The 21,960-nt window shown below is 45.4% G+C and overlaps 1 protein-coding gene across 4 annotated transcripts in view; it reads right to left on the bottom strand.

The window, feature by feature from the left end:
* Positions 1–2,856: 2,856 nt before the first annotated feature.
* LOC124013145 (mucin-5AC-like) overlaps positions 2,857–21,960 on the bottom strand; it is a 38,010-nt gene continuing 18,906 nt past the window's right edge. Inside the window, exons 3-14 of one of the 4 annotated variants that reach the window (XM_046327342.1) lie at positions 20,964–21,766; positions 20,296–20,357; positions 19,936–20,096; positions 12,333–12,655; positions 11,665–11,726; positions 11,305–11,465; positions 9,059–9,394; positions 6,890–7,246; positions 4,314–4,576; positions 4,110–4,171; positions 3,809–3,963; positions 2,857–3,453 (exon numbers count right to left, since the gene is read on the bottom strand). In XM_046327342.1, coding sequence (XP_046183298.1) covers positions 3,353–3,453; positions 3,809–3,963; positions 4,110–4,171; positions 4,314–4,576; positions 6,890–7,246; positions 9,059–9,394; positions 11,305–11,465; positions 11,665–11,726; positions 12,333–12,655; positions 19,936–20,096; positions 20,296–20,357; positions 20,964–21,766 — 2,846 coding nt within the window. In that variant the 3' untranslated portion in view covers positions 2,857–3,352. Of the gene's footprint in view, positions 3,454–3,808; positions 3,964–4,109; positions 4,172–4,313; positions 4,577–6,889; positions 7,247–9,058; positions 9,395–11,304; positions 11,466–11,664; positions 11,727–12,332; positions 12,656–19,935; positions 20,097–20,295; positions 20,358–20,963; positions 21,770–21,960 lie in introns of all 4 variants that reach the window. The other 3 variants (XM_046327343.1, XM_046327341.1, XM_046327344.1) reach the window with 3 other exon arrangements.

Consider the following 21,960-nt stretch of genomic DNA (forward strand, 5'->3'; position numbering starts at 1 on the left):
AGGACCCCACTGCTTGATAGTGCCCACAGACCAGTCGATGTGTGGGTTATGGCTGTGAAGCCAGGGGTATCCAAGGACGAGATGGAACTCGGAACAGGAGATCAAATGAAAGTTCATCAATTCCTGGTGTTGTGAAACTGAAAGTCGCAAGGAGGTAGTGACATGAGTGACAAGTCCAGATCCCAAAGGGCTTCCATCCAATGTAGTAACCCTCATGGGGTCACTTAGAGGTTCAGAGGGAACGCCATTCTCCTTCGCCCAGACACCATCCATGAAGTTACCTGCGGCTCCAGAGTCTACCAAGGCTTGAAGGTGAAGCTTGTGGTTGTCCCAGGAAAGGGTGACTGGAATGAGCAGACGGGAGTTGGACGGATGGGAGGAGGTTATGTTTCCCGTTACAGTTCCCCCCGGTCTGTACACGACAGAGCGTTTCCATGGAGCCCGGGACATGTGGAACGGAAATGGCCCGGTTTGCCGCAATATAGACAGCGTCGCTCCCTCATCCGGCGGTCTCTCTCAGCCTGGGAGATGCGTCCAATCTGCATGGGTTCCGGTGGAGCCAGCGAGGATAAAGGGGGGGACTCGGAGCTGGGACTGATAGGGGCTAGAGGTCTACGGCTGAGTTCTCTCTCTCTCAGACGCTGGTCAATGCGTGAGGCCAACTTGATCAGGGACTCGAGATTGTCCGGTGGTTCCCGAGTGGCCAGTTCATCTTGGATAGTGTCGGAAAGGCCTTTCAGAAAGCACACCGTGAGCGCCTCGTTGTTCCAGCCACTCGCTGCTGCCACCATGCGGAACAGGATGGCATAGTCCGTCACCCTGCGCCGACCTTGGTGGAGAGTCAAGAGCTGTTTGGCTGAGTCAGGAACACTGCTTGGGCCTTGAAACACTCGTTTGAATTCCTCAACAAAGGCAGAGTAGCTGGCACAGCAGGAACTATGGGCATCCCACACAGCAGTAGCCCAGGCCAGTGCTTTTTCCGACAGCAGGGTGATGATATATGCGATCTTAGACCGGTCGGTGGGGAACGACGAGGGTTGCAGCTCGAAGGAGAGAGAACATTGGGTGAGAAACCCATTACAAGCACTTGGATCACCTGAGAACCGTTGGGGAGGTGGAAGACGAGGTTCAGCCAGGGGGTTAACTGCCATGGGTACGTGAATCTGAGGTACTGGGACGGGAACTGTTGCCGGGGTAAGTCGATCAGATATCTGCTTTATGGAAGTCAGCATCTCCGACAGAAGATGAGAACGTCTAGCCATTAAGGCCTCTTGCTGAACCAGGGCGGCTTCGTGGTGTTGGAGAGTCTCCTGGTGGTGGGACAGCATGGCAACAAGGTCCTGGGAACTGGCTGCTTCTGGGTTCATTTTTGGCCCTGTGTTTCTGTCAGGACCCGGTTGCGAACCCGGGTCTCCGGAGTGAGAAACAGTCACTTAACCAACTGAGCCACGAATAGTCGGCAGAACCCAGAAGATGAGGCAGACACAGCAGTACTTGAGACGGTGTATTTAATGAAGTAAAAAGTGAAGTCCTTCAGGAAAACATGTAACTCCACAACCTCAAAAGGAATTCCACAAGAACAAAGGTAATCCTCCAAGACAAAAAGGAAAATCCACAAGGTGGTAGGTATAGCATAAAAAGCCTCAAAAGATACTCAAAAATAAATAAACAAGAACAAAAAACAGAATTCCACAAGAGAGTCCACCGGGATCAACAAGAGTTCACAGAATACTAGGGCTGGGTGCTAACATACAAACACAGAGCAAAGAACTGAGGAAAACTAAGGGTTTAAATACAATCAGGGGAAACGAGGCACAGGTGCAAATAATAATGGGGATCAAGGGAAAACAGAAGGTCAAAAATCACAATGGGGGCATCTAGTGACCAAAAACCGGAACAACCCTGGCCAAATCCTGACAGTTGTGAATGACAAAATTCACATGCAAACATAATCATGGCCAAAACACCAGCTAAACACTGACAATATTTCATAGGAAGTAAACAAAGTAAGCTTTTGAAAAGTTATGCTATGTTTACATGCTATGCTACTGCAAGTCGTATGGTGGGCCGGTTGCAATATGCGAAAAAATACTGGGATTAAAACAAGAATGATACATTCTGTATATAATTTATGAAGCAAAACAAATGTATTGAGCTGTCTATTGTTGTTTATGCTTTAGGTCACATTATCTGACTTTTTATTTCATAATAGTATTTAGGAATACATTATTAATAGGCATATACAGTATATGATCATTTGTGTTCACCCAGGACTTCTTGAAGACTTTTCAGAATTCATAATTAAATTGACAAATCATCATGGTATGGCTAAAATTTGAAGGAAAAAAACACTTAATAAATTACTTCAGAATTATAACATTTTCATTCTTTCATTACATAATGTTAGGAAAATATACACAGTTCGTTTTTCACATGGAATGGATGCCATAATCACGGTGCCTTTTTTCGACTTCTGTAATTATCACGCCCTGACCTTTGAGAGCCTTTTTATTCTCCATTTTGGTTAGTTCAGGGTGTGACTAGGGTGGGTACTCTAGTTTGTCTTTTCTATGTTGGCCTGGTATGGTTCCCAATTGTTGTGTCTGATTGGGGATCATATTTAGGCAGCCTTTTCCCACCTGTTGTTTGTGGAATCTTGTTTTTGGTACTGTGCTTTTTAGCCCTACTAGACGTTACGTTTCGTAATTTTTGTTTTTCCGGTGTTCATTTAATAAATTAAAATGTATGCCTACCACGCTGCACCTTGGTCCGATCCTTCCATCGACGAACGTAACAGTAATAACGAGTACATTTCTAGATTTCTCTTGGACCAGTAAAAAAAAAGAAAAGTGAAAGTTCTTCCAAAGTTTCCTTTTTATTTTCATCAAATCAACAGTAAACACAAGGGATAATTGTATTAACGCAGACATATTCTCACAATAGTGATAATGGGTGATTTTGATGGTTGGGATTATCTTCAGGTCGGGTTTCATTGTTTGCCCTGCCTTCATTAACTCCATATTGAAATTAATTCCACTAAAAAGGTTTACTCTATGAATACACATAATGTATTATCAAACGTGCTCTACATCATATTTTACTATGGGCTATAACCAAACAAACGAAATCTGCTTACGCATCCATTCCTGTACAATAGGTTTAACATTACGTTAAAGAGCATCTAGGATTAAACAAACATAATTTCATTTGAATGATAGAGCTGGATCCTAATATGCATATGCTATAGAGATATTTCACTGGAAAAAGAGGGCTATGTGATAAAAAAATAAAAATAAAAGAGTTACATGTGTAGTCAGGTGCAGGGTTGCAAATTAGTTGGTTTGTCCTGCTCTTAAAGTCTGTGCATTGCAGCAGACAGCAGCAGGAAAACCAGGGTCATTCCAAAAGAGGAAAACACACTGTTTACCACTGGAGACATGGATGAGCTTAGAACTGTGGACATAAAAATGGGATTCCCGTTAAAACACTTGAAACACATGTACAATTTATAATCATCACTATCTGAACAAGAGTTGCCTGGGTGAGTTTAAGACAAAAGTGACGGTAAAGAACACTAGACACTAGTGCTTTCTGCCGTAATGGGTGTAAATGGTAACGTTTATTTATGTTCAACTGTGTCCCTGTCTGACTTGTTATGTGTTGCTCTGAATAGAGTGACATTGTGCCACCTTATGTCAAGTGCATGGTGTAGTAGAAGTGACGCAGAATGAAGATGGGCAGCTATGATTGTTGTGAAATGTTGAGCGTGACATGTCAGAAATATCAGTAGGTGATGTGTTGAACTGACCGCTGACAACGATGGAGCTGACATTGACACGGATATCTATATTCCCGTTGTTGACTGCTTTCACCAGAACATCTTTCACCGAATTAGCAGTGGGTGCAGTCCCGTTACCAGTAGGTCCAAACTCCATTCTGCTTTCTGTGATGACGGACCCACGTCTGTGAATGCAAAACAAGGAACAGAGCTAAGGTTAAAAAAAGTGGTACAGTCCCTTAAAAGTGGCTGAAGTCAATTGGAAAAAGGACAATTTGTGCATCTATTAGAAGAACACCCAGATCATTATTGAACTCAGGCTGCCACTCACCTGAAACTCAACACAACAAGCTGAATGAAACTTCTAAAGTCTTTGCGATAGACTGGCTCAATCTGAAAAGCAAACAGAGATGGTATGAAGACTTCAGGATCAAGACAGAAATCACAGACCTTAGAAGGTTCATAGCTTGGAAATTTGAAACCAACTAAGGTTACAAACTCTATTTGCTGCTTCATTGCAAAAAAATGACCTTACCGCGTTTTTTATAGTAGTAGCCCGATCCCGGAAAGCTTGGGAGGTATTGTTTGAGAGAGATTCGGTAAAGGTCTCATCTGAACTGAACACTAGAAGCAAAACATTTGGGGCTGCGGTGGTCGTCGGGGCAACGGCAGCTGTGGTTGTTGTTGGTGCACGTGTGGTTGTTGTTGGTGCGCTTGTGGTAGTTGTGGGAGCAGCTGTGATAGTTAAGGGGGCAGCTGTGGTTGTTGTGGGAGCAGCTGTCGTTGGATTAGCTTGGACTGAAAAACAAATCAATACATTCATATAATAAATCAACATCTGTATTTAATTTGAATGTATACCATTTCTAACATCTTGTGCATAATCTTTTTCTCTGTAGATACAAATTCCTTGCGGATTACCACACACAGTTTTGCAGCACAGTAGTGCATAATTGTATGTGTTGATGTGCCGTAGTCAGGGCTGCGCACAGGCCTTTCAGGGGCAGACGTCCCAAATGTAATTTGTTTTTGTTTTTGCAATGTCACACTCACTCATCATAGGAGGCATTTAGGACGTCTCCTAATGCGGATGGCTAAATTATTCTAATGGCTAAAATATCCTAATGACTATTTTGTATTGTTTTAGTGAGTATTTGTATTGTGGCTGTGTAATTGTCCTTAGCTGCCTGGGTGCAAATTCGTTTTTGGCTGACACATTTACATGGATGTTACATTATTGTAATATTGATGTTGATTCATGTGCATTGTCCCCTGTAAATAAACAAATACAATTAATGTTGCTGTGATCATTATACAAATTCAGAAAACAAAACATATTTTAAATAGGATTAAAGATTAACTTATTGTTAAACCAACCACAGTGTCGTATTTATAAAATGCTTTTCGGGGAAAGCATACCCAGAACATACCTAACCCAGAACACACCTAGCCCAGAACATACCTAGCCCAGAACATACCTAGCCCAGAACAGTAACCAGCCAAGCAGAAGTGTTATAAAACTCAGAAATAGAGATACAATTAATCCCTTACCTTTGTTGATCTTCATATGGTGTTAATCTGAAGACATTCATTCACTCAATAAATGTTCCTTTTGCTCGATGAAGTCTCTTTATATCCAAAAAACTCAGTTTTGTTAGCGCGTTTTCTTCAGTAATCCACAGGCTCAAACTCAGTCAAAACAATCAGACAAAAAAATCCAAACTGTAGCCGTAAAGTTCATAGAAACATGTCAAACAATGTTTATATTCAACCATCAGGTTGTTTTTTAGCCTAAATAATCTATAATATTTCAACCGGACAATAACGTCGCCAATATAAAAGGTAAACAAGAAATGTACATGCGCCTGAAAAAACTCTGCGTCGTGTTAGGGTCCTCTCGTTCAGACTGGTCTTACCCCTCATTTATAAGAATACAAGCCTGAAACTATTTCTAAAGACTGTTGACATTTAGAGTAAGGCATAGAAACTGCAAATGGAGTCCTAAGTCAATGGATACTGTAATGGCATTGAATAGAAAAATACAAAACCAAATAAATTCATTAAAAATCCTACAATGTGACTTTCTGATTTTTTTTCCCTCATTTTGTCTGCCATAGTTGAGGTTTACCTATGTTGAAAATTACAGGCCTCTCTCATCTTTTTAAGTGGGAGAACTTGCACATTTGGTTGCTGACTAAATACTTTTTTGCCCCACTGTATATGCATATCATATCTTCTGGGCCCCAGTAGCAGGCCGTTAAATGTGGGCATGCTTTTCATCCAAAATTCCGAATGCTGCTCCCTACCCTAGAGAGGTTAAAGGGAAAAAAGGATTCTGCCAGTCCGTGGTGAGTAATTGCACTTATTTATGGTCATAAGAGATGGTAGCAGCAACATTATGAACAAAATAAATAAAATAAATAAGTTGCAAAGAAACAAACAAAAAAACACAACTGGTTAGGAATACGTAAAACGTCAGCCTTGTTCTCCGGCATCATCTTGATTTGAATGCACTATGGTTCTTTGAGGGCTTAACACTAAGATAAGGACCATGGGACTGAATACCTCCCTCTGCAACTGGATCAAGGATTTCCTGACGGGCCGTCCCCAGGTGGTAGGGTAGGTAACAACACATTCGCCACTCTGTCCCTCAACACGGGGGCCCCTCAGGGGTGCTACCTACCATCCAGGACTTCTATACCAGAAAGTGTCAAAGGAAGACCCTAAATATTGTCAACGACTCCAGCCACTCTAGTCATAGACTGTTCTCTCTGCAACCACACGGCAAGCGGTACCGCAGCACCAAGTCTAGGTCCAAGAGGCTCCTAAATAGGTTCTACCAAGCCATAAGACTCCTGAACAGCTAATCAAATGGCTACACAGACTATTAGCATTGACCCCACACCTGGACAATAGCTGCTGTTTTCTGTTATTTTCTAAAACTCTACATAAATGTACATATTACCTAAATTACCTCAACACCGGTGCCCCTGCACATTGTCTCTGTACCGGATTTGAATTTGATATACCACGGATAAGGGCAGTGTCAAGACACTCCACGATGTGTCGTGCTTAAGAACAGCCCTTAGCCGTGGTATACTAGCCATATACCTGTGGTTGTAGTGTTGGTCGCTGTGGTTGTAGTGTTGGCAGCTGTGGTTGTGGTTTTGGCAGCTGTGGTTGTAGTGTTGGCAGCTGTGGTTGTAGTGTTGGCAGCTGTGGTTGTGGTTTGGGCAGCTGTGGTTGTAGTGTTGGCAGCTGTGGTTGTAGTGTTGGTAGCTGTGGTTGTAGTGTTGGCAGCTGTGGTTGTGGTTTTGGCAGCTGGGGTTGTAGTGTTGGCAGCTGTGGTTGTAGTGTTGGCAGCTGTGGTTGTGGTTTTGACAGCTGTGGTTATTGTGGCGACAGCTGTGGTTGTTGTCGTTTCATTTCCAGTTGTGGTGGGAGATGCTGCGGATGGAGTCGGTTTTACTGAAAAACAGTGAATGCATTTATATAATGAATCCACATCTGTATTACATTTTCGTGTCCACCATCTCGTGCATAATATTTTCTCAGTAGAACACTAATTTCTTGCTGTTTACAACACACATTGTTGCAGCATAGTGTTGCAATCTTGTGGTGCTTCCACAAAGTATTCAGACCCCTTGACTTTTTCCCGGTTTTGTTACATTTCAGCCTTATTCTAAAATGGATTACATAGTTTTCCCCCCAACCTCAATCTACACACAATACCCCATAATGACGAAGTAAAATCATGTTCTTAAAACTGTTTGCAAATGTATTAAAAACAAAATCAATATCACATTTACAGAGGTATTCAGACCCTTACTCAGTACTTTGTTGAAGTACCTCAGGCAGAAACTACAGCTTCGCTTCTTCTTGGATATGATGCTACAAGCTTGGAACACCTGTATTTGGGGAGTTTCTCCCATTCTTCTCTGCAGATCCTCTAAAGCCCTGTCAGGTTAGATGGGGATCTTCGCTCTACAGCTATTTTCAGGTTTCCCAGAGATGTTCGATCGGGTTCAAGAACGGGCTCTGGCTGGGCCACTCAAGGACATACAGAGGCTTGTCCCGAAGCCACTCCTGCATTGTCTTGGCTTTGTGCTAAGGGTCGTTGTCCTGTTGGAGGGTGAACCTTCATCCCAGTGTGAGGTCCTGAGTGCTCTGGAGAAGGTTTTCAACAAGGATCTCTCTCTAGTTTGCGGCGTTAAACTTTCTGTCGATCCTGACAAGTCTTCCTGTCGCTGAAAAACATCTCCACAGCATGATGCTGCCACCACCTTGCTTCACCTAAGGGATGGTGCCAGGTTTCCTCCCGACGTGACGCTTGTCATTCAGGCTCCAATGCCATCATTCAGTTTGCTGATGATATAACAGTGGTAGGCCTGATCACCGACAACGATGAGACAGCCTATAGGGAGGAGGTCAGAGACCTGACCGTGTTGTGCAATGACACAACCTCTGCCTCAACCTGATCAAGACAAAGGACATGATTATGGACGACAGGAATAGGAGGACCGAGCCCGCCACCATTCTCATCAACGGGGCAGTAGTGTAAGCTGGTATAGAGCTTCAAGTTCCTTGGTGTCCACATCAGCAACAAACTAACATGGTCCAAGAACACCAAGACAGTCATGAAGAGGGCACGACAAAACCTATTCCCCTTCAGGAGACTGACAAGATTTGGTATGGGTGCTCAGATCCTCAAAAGGTTTAACAGCTGCACCATTGAGAGCATCCTGGCAGGTTGAATCTCTGCCTGGTATGGCAACGGCTCTGCCTCCATCCGCAAGGCATTACAGAGGATAGTGCGTACAGCCCAGTACATCACTGGGGCCAAGCTTCCTGCCATCCAGGACCTCTACACCAGGCGGTGTCAAAGGAATACCCTAAAAATTGTCAAAGACTCCAGCCACCCTAGTCATAGACGGTTCTCTTTGCTACCGCATGGCAAGCGGTACCGGAGCACCAAGTCTAGGTCCAAGAGGCTCCTAAATAGGTTCTACCAAGCCATAAGACTCCTGAACAGCTAATCAAATGGCTACACAGACTATTAGCATTGACCCCACACCTGGACTATAGCTGCTGTTTTCTGTTATTTTCTAAAACTCTACATAAATGTACATATTACCTAAATTACCTCAACACCGGTGCCCCTGCACATTGTCTCTGTACCGGATTTGAATTTGATATACCACGGATAAGGGCAGTGTCAAGACACTCCACGATGTGTCGTGCTTAAGAACAGCCCTTAGCCGTGGTATACTAGCCATATACCTGTGGTTGTAGTGTTGGCAGCTGTGGTTGTGGTTTTGTCAACTGTGGTTGTAGTGTTGGCAGCTGTGGTTGTAGTGTTGGCAGCTGTGGTTGTGGTTTGGGCAGCTGTGGTTGTAGTGTTGGCAGCTGTGGTTGTAGTGTTGGTAGCTGTGGTTGTAGTGTTGGCAGCTGTGGTTGTGGTTTTGGCAGCTGGGGTTGTAGTGTTGGCAGCTGTGGTTGTAGTGTTGGCAGCTGTGGTTGTGGTTTTGACAGCTGTGGTTATTGTGGGGACAGCTGTGGTTGTTGTCGTTTCATTTCCAGTTGTGGTGGGAGATGCTGCGGATGGAGTCGGTTTTACTGAAAAACAGTGAATGCATTTATATAATGAATCCACATCTGTATTACATTTTCGTGTCCACCATCTCGTGCATAATATTTTCTCAGTAGAACACTAATTTCTTGCTGTTTACAACACACATTGTTGCAGCATAGTGTTGCAATCTTGTGGTGCTTCCACAAAGTATTCAGACCCCTTGACTTTTTCCCGGTTTTGTTACATTTCAGCCTTATTCTAAAATGGATTACATAGTTTTCCCCCCAACCTCAATCTACACACAATACCCCATAATGACGAAGTAAAATCATGTTCTTAAAACTGTTTGCAAATGTATTTAAAAAAAAATCAATATCACATTTACAGAGGTATTCAGACCCTTACTCAGTACTTTGTTGAAGTACCTCAGGCAGAAACTACAGCTTCGCTTCTTCTTGGATATGATGCTACAAGCTTGGAACACCTGTATTTGGGGAGTTTCTCCCATTCTTCTCTGCAGATCCTCTAAAGCCCTGTCAGGTTAGATGGGGAACTTCGCTCTACAGCTATTTTCAGGTTTCCCAGAGATGTTCGATCGGGTTCAAGAACGGGCTCTGGCTGGGCCACTCAAGGACATACAGAGGCTTGTCCCGAAGCCACTCCTGCATTGTCTTGGCTTTGTGCTAAGGGTCGTTGTCCTGTTGGAGGGTGAACCTTCATCCCAGTGTGAGGTCCTGAGTGCTCTGGAGAAGGTTTTCAACAAGGATCTCTCTCTAGTTTGCGGCGTTAAACTTTCTGTCGATCCTGACAAGTCTTCCTGTCGCTGAAAAACATCTCCACAGCATGATGCTGCCACCACCTTGCTTCACCTAAGGGATGGTGCCAGGTTTCCTCCCGACGTGACGCTTGTCATTCAGGCTCCAATGCCATCATTCAGTTTGCTGATGATATAACAGTGGTAGGCCTGATCACCGACAACGATGAGACAGCCTATAGGGAGGAGGTCAGAGACCTGACCGTGTTGTGCAATGACACAACCTCTGCCTCAACCTGATCAAGACAAAGGACATGATTATGGACGACAGGAATAGGAGGACCGAGCCCGCCACCATTCTCATCAACGGGGCAGTAGTGTAAGCTGGTATAGAGCTTCAAGTTCCTTGGTGTCCACATCAGCAACAAACTAACATGGTCCAAGAACACCAAGACAGTCATGAAGAGGGCACGACAAAACCTATTCCCCTTCAGGAGACTGACAAGATTTGGTATGGGTGCTCAGATCCTCAAAAGGTTTAACAGCTGCACCATTGAGAGCATCCTGGCAGGTTGAATCTCTGCCTGGTATGGCAACGGCTCTGCCTCCATCCGCAAGGCATTACAGAGGATAGTGCGTACAGCCCAGGACATCACTGGGGCCAAGCTTCCTGCCATCCAGGACCTCTACACCAGGCGGTGTCAAAGGAATACCCTAAAAATTGTCAAAGACTCCAGCCACCCTAGTCATAGACGGTTCTCTTTGCTACCGCATGGCAAGCGGTATGGAGCGCCAAGTCTAGATCCAAGAGGCTCCTAAATAGCTTCTACCCCCAAGCCATAAGACTACTGAACAGCAAATCTAATGGCTACCCAGACTGCTACCATTGCCCCCACCCCTGGAACAATGCTTCTATTCTCTGTTATTATCTATAACTCTACCTAAATTTACATATTACCTCAACAACGGTGCCCCTGCACATTGACTCCGTACCGGCGCCTTACAGCATTTCACTGTATGGCGCATGTGACAAATACAATTTGATTTGATTTTGATATACCACAGATAAGGGCAGTGTCAAGGCACTCCACGATGCGTCGTGCTTAAGAACAGCCCTTAGCCGTGGTATACTAGCCATATACCACACCCCCTCATGCCTTATTGATTAAATGTATAATGTTGAAGTGTGCAAGAACTGACCAGTAATCTTGAAATTGGCTGAGATGTTGATACTCAAACTTCCATTGGTGATCGCAGCCTTCAGAGTAGTAGCCACAGCATCAGCAAAAGGTGTGGTCGCATTAGCAGTTGTGTTAGCGGCAGCAAACTCCAGCTGGGTGTCTGTGATGATGGAACCATTCCTGGGGTGACAAAACAAGGCATAGACCGAATATTTTATTTTTTATCATTAGTTTGGTGGTTGTTGATAGCAGTAAACTGTTGTACTAGCTATTTAAAACTGTTTAATGGCAATACTGATTTAGAAATAAATTACACTGTGTATACAAAAGGGTTATAAATGTTAGTGACTTTGTATATTGAGTGTTACAGCTTACTGACCTGAAACCCACCACAATCAGTCTTATGAAGTTTGGGAATTGTGCCTTAAACAGAGGCTCAAGCTGAAAAACAAAAATGATAAAGAGTGATTCAGTGACATGTGGCAGACAGTAAATACTGATATGAATATGAAAATATTGTTCTATTTGCTCAAAACAAATTCCAGAGCAACATTTCTCCATTATACATAATAGCTAGCATTGACTAAACAGCATTCCTCTAATTAATGGGCAACTCATCTGCCTGGTAGAGGATATTTTTCAAGAAGTTCTAAAACTATAAAACAATATTTCAATAACTTAATTATTCCTAAATGCTGTTTTAGAGGTCAACAACATTTTACAGTCTTGTGATTTCCCATGTTATGCACAATTGGTACTGTTATCTGTGATAAATGATATTCTGTTTAGCAAACTTTCACTTCCTGGTATGAATGTTTGAATGTGTGTTTAAAAAATACAGGGGTCCTATAATGAAATCTACATGATCATTTCACTAAAAGTAATTTGTTGAGATTATCTAAATGTGCCAAACAAAATTCCTATTTTTAATTTAATTTGAAATTGGTTGTCAAAGCAAGCTCAATGGCCCAGATGAGCTGCCTTTAATTTAAACCATTACTGTGGATGCCTGGTACTTTCCTATTGCATGGTAAACGAGGATCTTACCGCTTGAATTGTCTTCGTTACACGATTCTGGAACAAAGGTGAAGAGGTATTTGTCAGAGCAGGACTGAATACCTCATCTGATCTGAATACCAGGTCAAAAACAACTGGGGGCGAGGGCGTTGTAGTTGAAGCGGCTGTGGTTGTTGTGGGGGCAGCTGTTGTTGTAGTTGTTGCAGCTGTGGCTGTTTTGGGGACAGCTGTGGTTGTAGTGTTGGCAGCTGTGGTTGTGGTTTTGACAGCTGTGGTTATTGTGGGGACAGCTGTGGTTGTTGTCGTTTCATTTCCAGTTGTGGTGGGAGATGCTGCGGATGGAGTCGGTTTTACTGAAAAACAGTGAATGCATTTATATAATGAATCCACATCTGTATTACATTTTCGTGTCCAGCATCTCGTGCATAATATTTTCTCAGTATAACACTAATTTCTTGCTGATTACAACACACATTGTTGCAGCATAGTGTTGCAATCTTGTGGTGCTTTCAGAAAGTATTCAGACCCCTTGACTTTTTCCCGGTTTTGTTACATTTCAGCCTTATTCTAAAATGGATTACAAAGTTTTCCCCCCACCCTCAATCTACACACAATACCCCATAATGACAAAGTAAAAACATGTTCTTAAAACTGTTTGCAAATGTATTTAAAAAAAATTCAATATCACATTTACAGAGGTATTCAGACCCTTACTCAGTACTTTGTTGAAGTACCTCAGGCAGAAACTACAGCTTCGCTTCTTCTTGGATATGATGCTACAAGCTTGGAACACCTGTATTTGGGGAGTTTCTCCCATTCTTCTCTGCAGATCCTCTAAAGCCCTGTCAGGTTAGATGGGGAACTTCGCTCTACAGCTATTTTCAGGTTTCCCAGAGATGTTCGATCGGGTTCAAGATCGGGCTCTGGCTGGGCCACTCAAGGACATACAGAGGCTTGTCCCGAAGCCACTCCTGCATTGTCTTGGCTTTGTGCTAAGGGTCGTTGTCCTGTTGGTGTCATGTTTTGTCATAGATTGTCATGTCTTGTCCCTGTGCTTCCTCTTCTATTCGTTTCCCCCTGCTGGTCTTATTAGGATCTTTCCCTCTCTCTATCCCTCTCTCTCCCCCTCCCTCTCTCTCTCTCTCTCTCTATCGTTCCGTTCCTGCTCCCAGCTGTTCCTCATTCTCCTAACTACCTCATTTACTCTTTCACACCTGTCCCCTATTTTGCCCTCTGATTAAGTCCCTATTTCTCTCTCTGTTTTCGCTTCTGTCCTTGTCGGATCCTTGTTTGCTGTACTGTGTTCTTGTTCCGTCCTGTCGTGTTTTTGCCTTCATCAGATGCTGCGTGTGAGCAGGTGTCTCTGTCAGCTTACGGCCTGCGCCTACCCGAAGCGACCTGCAGTCTGTGGTCGCTTCTCCTGTCCTTCCCCTCTACAGACGAGAGGATTTCTGTTATGAATTCGGGATTTGTCGTTTTCTGTTGTGGACTTGAATAAACTCTGTTTCTGTTAAGTCGCTTTTGGGCCCTCACTTCACCTGCATAACAGAAGGATCCGACCAAGAATGGACCCAGCGACTACGGATCCTCGCAACTCAGCCGTCGAGATCCAGGGAGCGATGCTCGGCAGACACGAGCAGGAATTGTCTGCTGCTCATCATGCCGTTGAGACCCTGGCCGCTCAGGTCTCCGATCTCTCAAGACAGTTTCACAATCTCCGTCTCGAGCCACCAGCTACTTCCTGGTCTTCTGAGTCTCCGGAACCAAGAATTAATAACCCACAGTGTTACTCTGGGCAGCCCACTGAATGCCGCTCCTTTCTCACACAGTGTGATATTGTGTTCTCTCTCCAGCCCAACACATACTCTAGGGATAGAGCTCGTATCGCCTACGTCATATCTCTCCTTACTGGACGGGCTCGTGAGTGGGGCACGGTTATCTGGGAGGCAAGGGCTGAGTGTACTATCGAGTATCAGAACTTTAAAGAGGAGATGATACGGGTTTTTGATCATTCAGTTTTTGGGAAGGAGGCTTCCAGGGCCCTGGCTTCCCTATGTCAAGGTGATCGATCCATAACGGATTACTCTATAGAGTTTCGCACTCTTGCTGCCTCCAGTGACTGGAACGAGCCGGCGTTGCTCGCTCGTTTTCTGGAGGGACTCCACGCTGAGGTTAAGGATGAGATTCTCTCCCGGGAGGTTCCTTCCAGCGTGGATTCTTTGATTGAACTCGCCATCCGCATAGAACGACGGGTAGATCTTCGTCACCGAGCTCGTGGAAGAGAGCTCGCGTTAACGGTGTTTCCCCTCTCCGCATCACAACCATCTCCTCCCACTGGCTCAGGTGTTGAGCCCATGCAGCTGGGAGGTATTCGCATCTCGACTAATGAGAGGGAACGGAGAATCACCAACCGCCTCTGTCTCTATTGCGGTTCTGCTGGACATTTTGTCTTTTCATGTCCAGTAAAAGGCCAGAGCTCATCAGTAAGCGGAGGGCTACTGGTGAGCGCTACTACTCAGGTCTCTCCGTCAAGATCCTGTACTACCTTGGCGGTCCATCTACGCTGGACCGGTTCGGCAGCTTCCTGCAGTGCCTTGATAGACTCTGGGGCTGAGGGCTGTTTTATGGACGAAGCATGGGCTCGGAAACATGACTTTCCTCTCAGACAGTTAGGGGAGCCCACGCCCATGTTCGCCTTGGATGGTAGTCCCCTCCCCAGTATAATATGTGAAACACTACCTTTAACCCTCACAGTATCTGGTAACCACATTGAGACCATTTCTTTTTTGATTTTTCGTTCACCTTTTACACCTGTTGTTTTGGGTCATCCCTGGCTAGTGTGTCATAATCCTTCTATTAATTGGTCTAGTAATTCTATCCTATCCTGGAACGTTTCTTATCATGTGAAATGTTTAATGTCTGCTATTCCTCCTGTTTCTTCTGTCCCCTCTTCACAGGAGGAACCTGGTGATTTGACAGGGGTGCCGGAGGAATATCATGATCTGCGCACGGTCTTCAGTCGGTCCAGAGCCACCTCCCTTCCTCCTCACTGGTCGTATGAATTTAGTATAGATCTCCTTCCGGGGACCACTCCCCCCCGGGGTAGACTATACTCTCTGTCGGCTCCCGAACGTAAGGCTCTCGAAGATTATCTGTCTGTTTCTCTCGACGCCGGTACCGTTGTGGCTTCTTCCTCTCCCGCCGGAGCGGGGGTTTTTTTTGTAAAGAAGAAGGACGGTACTCTGCGCCCCTGCGTGGATTATCGAGGGCTGAACGACATAACGGTTAAGAATCGTTATCTGCTTCCCCTTATGTCGTCAGCCATCGAGATTCTGCAGGGAGCCAGGTTCTTTACTAAGTTGGACCTTCGTAACGCTTACCATCTCGTGCGCATCAGGGAGGGGGACGAGTGGAAAACGGCGTTTAACACTCCGTTAGGGCATTTTGAATACCGGGTTCTGCCGTTCGGTCTCGCTAATGCTCCAGCTGTCTTTCAGGCATTAGTGAATGACGTACTGAGAGACATGCTGAACATCTTTGTTTTCGTTTACCTTGACGATATCCTGATTTTTTCACTGTCACTCCAGATTCATGTTCAGCACGTTCGACGTGTCCTCCAGCATCTTTTAGAGAATTGTCTCTATGTGAAGGCTGAGAAGTGCGCCTTTCATGTCTCCTCCGTCACATTTCTCGGTTCTGTTATTTCCGCTGAAGGCATTCAGATGGATCCCGCTAAGGTCCATGCTGTCAGCGATTGGCCCGTCCCTAAGTCACGTGTCGAGTTGCAGCGCTTTCTCGGTTTCGCGAATTTCTATCGGTGTTTCATTCGTAATTTCGGTCAAGTGGCAGCCCCTCTCACAGCCCTTACTTCTGTCAAGACGTGCTTTAAGTGGTCCGGTTCCGCCCAGGGAGCTTTTGATCTCCTCAAGAGGCGTTTTACATCCGCTCCTATCCTTGTTACTCCTGACGTCACTAAACAATTCATTGTCGAGGTTGACGCTTCAGAGGTGGGTGTGGGAGCCATTCTGTCCCAGCGCTCCCATTCTGACGATAAGGTCCATCCTTGCGCGTATTTTTCTCATCGCCTGTCGCCGTCGGAACGCAACTATGATGTGGGTAACCGCAAACTGCTCGCCATCCGCTTAGCCTTAGGCGAATGGCGACAGTGGTTGGAGGGGGCGACCGTTCCTTTTGTCGTTTGGACTGACCATAAGAACCTTGAGTACATCCGTTCTGCCAAACGACTCAATGCGCGTCAAGCTCGTTGGGCGTTGTTTTTCGCTCGTTTCGGGTTCGTGATTTCTTATCGCCCGGGTACTAAGAACACCAAGCCTGATGCCTTATCCCGTCTCTTCAGTTCTTCTGTAGCTTCTACCGACCCCGAGGGGATTCTCCCTGAAGGGCGTGTTGTCGGGTTGACTGTCTGGGGAATTGAGAGACAGGTAAAGCAAGCACTCACTCACACTGCGTCGCCGCGCGCTTGTCCTAGTAACCTTCTTTTCGTTCCTGTCTCTACTCGTCTGGCTGTTCTTCAGTGGGCTCACTCTGCCAATTTAGCTGGCCACCCCGGCGTTCGGGGTACGCTTGCTTCTATTCGCCAGCAGTTTTGGTGGCCTACTCAGGAGCGTGACACGCGCCGTTTCGTGGCTGCTTGTTCGGACTGCACGCAGACTAAGTCAGGTAACTCTCCTCCTGCCGGTCGTCTCAGACCGCTTCCCATTCCTTCTCGACCATGGTCTCACATCGCCTTAGACTTTATTACCGGTCTGCCTTCGTCAGCGGGGAAGACTGTGATTCTAACGGTTGTCGATAGGTTCTCTAAGGCGGCTCATTTCATTCCCCTCGCTAAGCTTCCTTCCGCTAAGGAGACGGCACAAATCATCATTGAGAATGTGTTCAGAATTCATGGCCTCCCGTTAGACGCCGTTTCGGACAGAGGTCCGCAATTCACGTCACAGTTTTGGAGGGAGTTCTGTCGTTTGATTGGTGCTTCCGTCAGTCTCTCTTCCGGTTTTCATCCCCAGTCTAACGGTCAAGCAGAACGGGCCAATCAGACGATTGGTCGTATATATTACGCAGTCTTTCTTTTCGAAACCCTGCGTCTTGGGCAGAACAGCTCCCCTGGGCAGAATACGCTCACAACTCGCTTCCTTCGTCTGCTACCGGGCTATCTCCTTTTCAGAGTAGTCTTGGGTACCAGCCTCCTCTGTTCTCGTCCCAGCTCGCCGAGTCCAGCGTTCCCTCCGCTCAGGCTTTTGTCCAACGTTGTGAGCGCACCTGGAGGAGGGTCAGGTCTGCACTTTGCCGTTATAGGGCGCAGACTGTGAGAGCCGCCAATAAACGTAGGATTAAGAGTCCTAGGTATTGTCGCGGTCAGAGAGTGTGGCTTTCCACTCGTAACCTTCCCCTTACGACAGCTTTTCGTAAGTTGACTCCGCGGTTCATTGGTCCGTTCCGTATTTCTCAGGTCGTTAATCCTGTCGCAGTGCGACTTCTTCTTCCGCGACATCTTCGTCGCGTCCACCCAGTCTTCCATGTCTCCTGTGTCAAGCCTTTTCTTCGCGCCCCCGTTCGTCTTCCCTCCCCCCCGTCCTTGTCAAGGGCGCACCTATTTACAGGGTACGGAGGATCATGGACATGCGTTCTCGGGGACGTGGTCACCAGTACTTAGTGGATTGGGAGGGGTACGGTCCTGAGGAGAGGAGTTGGGTTCCATCTCGGGACGTGCTGGACCGTTCGTTGATTGATGATTTCCTCCGTTGCCGCCAGGGTTCCTCCTCGAGTGCGCCAGGAGGCGCTCGGTGAGTGGGGGGGTACTGTCATGTTTTGTCATAGATTGTCATGTCTTGTCCCTGTGCTTCTTCTTCTATTCGTTTCCCCCTGCTGGTCTTATTAGGTTCTTTCCCTCTCTATATCACTCTCTCTCCCCCTCCCTCTCTCTCTCTCTCTCTCTCTCTCTATCGTTCCGTTCCTGCTCCCAGCTGTTCCTCATTCTCCTAACTACCTCATTTACTCTTTCACACCTGTCCCCTATTTTGCCCTCTGATTAAGTCCCTATTTCTCTCTCTGTTTTCGCTTCTGTCCTTGTCGGATCCTTGTTTGCTGTACTGTGTTCTTGTTCCGTCCTGTCGTGTTTTTGCCTTCATCAGATGCTGCGTGTGAGCAGGTGTCTCTGTCAGCTACGGCCTGCGCCTACCCGAAGCGACCTGCAGTCTGTGGTCGCTTCTCCTGTCCTTCCCCTCTACAGACGAGAGGATTTCTGTTATGGATTCGGGATTTGTCGTTTTCTGTTGTGGACTTGAATAAACTCTGTTTCTGTTAAGTCGCTTTTGGGCCCTCACTTCACCTGCATAACAGTTGGAGGGTGAACCTTCATCCCAGTGTGAGGTCCTGAGTGCTCTGGAGAAGGTTTTCAACAAGGATCTCTCTCTAGTTTGCGGCGTTAAACTTTCTGTCGATCCTGACAAGTCTTCCTGTCGCTGAAAAACATCTCCACAGCAAGATGCTGCCACCACCTTGCTTCACCTAAGGGATGGTGCCAGGTTTCCTCCCGACGTGACGCTTGTCATTCAGGCTCCAATGCCATCATTCAGTTTGCTGATGATATAACAGTGATAGGCCTGAACACCGACAACGATGAGACAGCCTATAGGGAGGAGGTCAGAGACCTGACCGTGTTGTGCAATGACACAACCTCTGCCTCAACCTGATCAAGACAAAGGACATGATTATGGACGACAGGAATAGGAGGACCGAGCCCGCCACCATTCTCATCAATGGGGCAGTAGTGTAAGCTGGTATAGAGCTTCAAGTTCCTTGGTGTCCACATCAGCAACAAACTAACATGATCCAAGAACACCAAGACAGTCATGAAGAGGGCAAGACAAAACCTATTCCCCTTCAGGAGACTGACAAGATTTGGTATGGGTCCTCAGATCCTCAAAAGGTTTAACAGCTGCACCATTGAGAGCATCCTGGCAGGTTGAATCTCTGCCTGGTATGGCAACGGCTCTGCCTCCATCCGCAAGGCATTACAGAGCATAGTGCGTACAGCCCAGGACATCACTGGAGCCAAGCTTCCTGCCATCCAGGACCTCTACACCAGGCGGTGTCAAAGGAATACCCTAAAAATTGTCAAAGACTCCAGCCACCCTAGTCATAGACGGTTCTCTTTGCTACCGCATGGCAAGCGGTATGGAGCGCCAAGTCTACATCCAAGATGCTCCTAAATAGCTTCTACCCCCAAGCCATAAGACTCCTGAACAGCAAATCTTATGGCTACCCAGACTGCTACCATTGCTCCCACCCCTGGAACAATGCTTCTATTCTCTGTTATTATCTATAACTCTAACTACATTTACATATTACCTCAACAACGGTGTCCCTGCACATTGACTCCGTACCGGCGCCTTACAGCATTTCACTGTATGGCGCATGTGACAAATACAATTTGATTTGATTTTGATATACCACAGATAAGGGCAGTGTCAAGGCACTCCACGATGGGTCGTGCTTAAGAACCGCCCTTAGCCGTGGTATACTAGCCATATACCACACCCCCTCATGCCCTTATTGACACCCCCTCACACCCTTATTGATTAAATGTATAATGTTGAAGTGTGCAAGAACTGACCAGTAATCTTGAAATTGGCTGAGATGTTGATACTCAAACTTCCATTGGTGATCGCAGCCTTCAGAGTAGTAGCCACAGCATCAGCAAAAGGTGTGGTCACATTAGCAGTTGTGTTAGCGGCAGCAAACTCCAGCTGGGTGTCTGTGATGATGGAACCATTCCTGGGGTGACAAAACAAGGCATAGACCGAATATTTTATTTTTTATCATTTGTTTGGTGGTTGTTGATAGCAGTAAACTGTTGTACTAGCTATTTAAAACTGTTTACTGGTAATACTGATTTAGAAATAAATTACACTGGGTATACAAAATGGTTATATATGTTAGTGACTTTGTATATTGAGTGTTACAGCTTACTGACCTGAAACCCACCACAATCAGTCTTATGAAGTTTGGGAATTGTGCCTTAAACAGAGGCTCAAGCTGAAAAACAAAAATGATAAAGAGTGATTCAGTGACATGTGGCAGACAGTAAATACTGATATGAATATGAAAATATTGTTCTATTTGCTCAAAACAAATCCCAGAGCAACATTTCTCCATTATCCATAATAGCTAGCATTGACTAAACAGCATTCCTCTAATTAATGGGCAACTCATCTGCCTGGTAGAGGATATTTTTCAAGAAGTTCTAAAATTATAAAATAATATTTCAATAACTTAATTAATCCTAAATGCTGTTTTAGAGGTCAACAACATTTTACAGTTTTGTGATTTCCCATGTTATGCACAATTGGTACTGTTATCTGTGATAAATGATATTCTGTTTAGCAAACTTTCACTTCCTGGTATGAATGTTTGAATGTGTGTTTAAAAAATACAGGGGTCCTATAATGAAATCTACATGATAATTTCACTAAAAGTAATTTGTTGAGATTATCAAAATGTGCCAAACAAAATTCCTATTTTTAATTTAATTTGAAATTGGTTGTCAAAGCAAGCTCAATGGCCCAGATGAGCTGCCTTTAATTTAAACCATTACTGTGGATGCCTGGTACTTTCCTATTGCATGGTAAACGAGGATCTTACCGCTTGAATTGTCTTCGTTACACGATTCTGGAACAAAGGTGAAGAGGTAATTGTCAGAGCAGGACTGAAAACCTCATCTGATCTGAATACCAGGTCAAAAACAACTGGGGGCGAGGGCGTTGTAGTTGGAGCGGCTGTGGTTGTTGTGGGGGCAGCTGTTGTTGTAGTTGTTGCAGCTGTGGTGATATTGTTGGCAGCTGGGGTTGAAGTTTTGGCAGCTGTGGTTGTAGTGTTGGCAGCTGTGGCTGTTGTGTTGGTAGCTGTGGTTGTAGTGTTGGCAGATGTGGTGATATTGTTGGCATATGTGGATGTAGTGTTCGCAGCTGTGGCTGTTGTGGGGACACCTGTGGTTGTAGTGTTGGCAAATGTGGTGATATTGTTGGCAGCTGTGATTGTGGTGTTGGCAGCTGTGGCTGTTGTGTTGGTAGCTGTGGTTGTAGTGTTGGCAGATGTGGTGATATTGTTGGCATATGTGGATGTAGTGTTCGCAGCTGTGGCTGTTGTGGGGACACCTGTGGTTGTAGTGTTGGCAAATGTGGTGATATTGTTGGCAGCTGTGATTGTGGTGTTGGCAGCTGTGGCTGTTGTGTTGGTAGCTGTGGTTGTAGTGTTGGCAGATGTGGTGATATTGTTGGCATATGTGGATGTAGTGTTCGCAGCTGTGGCTGTTGTGGGGACACCTGTGGTTGTAGTGTTGGCAAATGTGGTGATATTGTTGGCAGCTGTGATTGTGGTGTTGGCAGCTGTGGCTGTTGTTGTTGCATTTCCAGTTGTTGTGGGAGCTGCTGAGGATGCAGTAGGTTCTACTGAAAAACAGTGAATGCATTTATATAATGAACCAATATCTGTATTACATTTTCGTGTAATAATCTCGTGCATATTATTTTTTCAGTAGAAAACTAATTTCTTTCTGATTACAACACACATTGTTGCAGCATAGTGTTACAATCTTGTGGTGCTTTCAGAAAGTATTCAGACCCCTTGACTTTTTCCAGAT

Source organism: Oncorhynchus gorbuscha, linkage group LG24 (assembly GCF_021184085.1).
Source record: "Oncorhynchus gorbuscha isolate QuinsamMale2020 ecotype Even-year linkage group LG24, OgorEven_v1.0, whole genome shotgun sequence".
Lineage (NCBI taxonomy): Eukaryota > Metazoa > Chordata > Actinopteri > Salmoniformes > Salmonidae > Oncorhynchus > Oncorhynchus gorbuscha.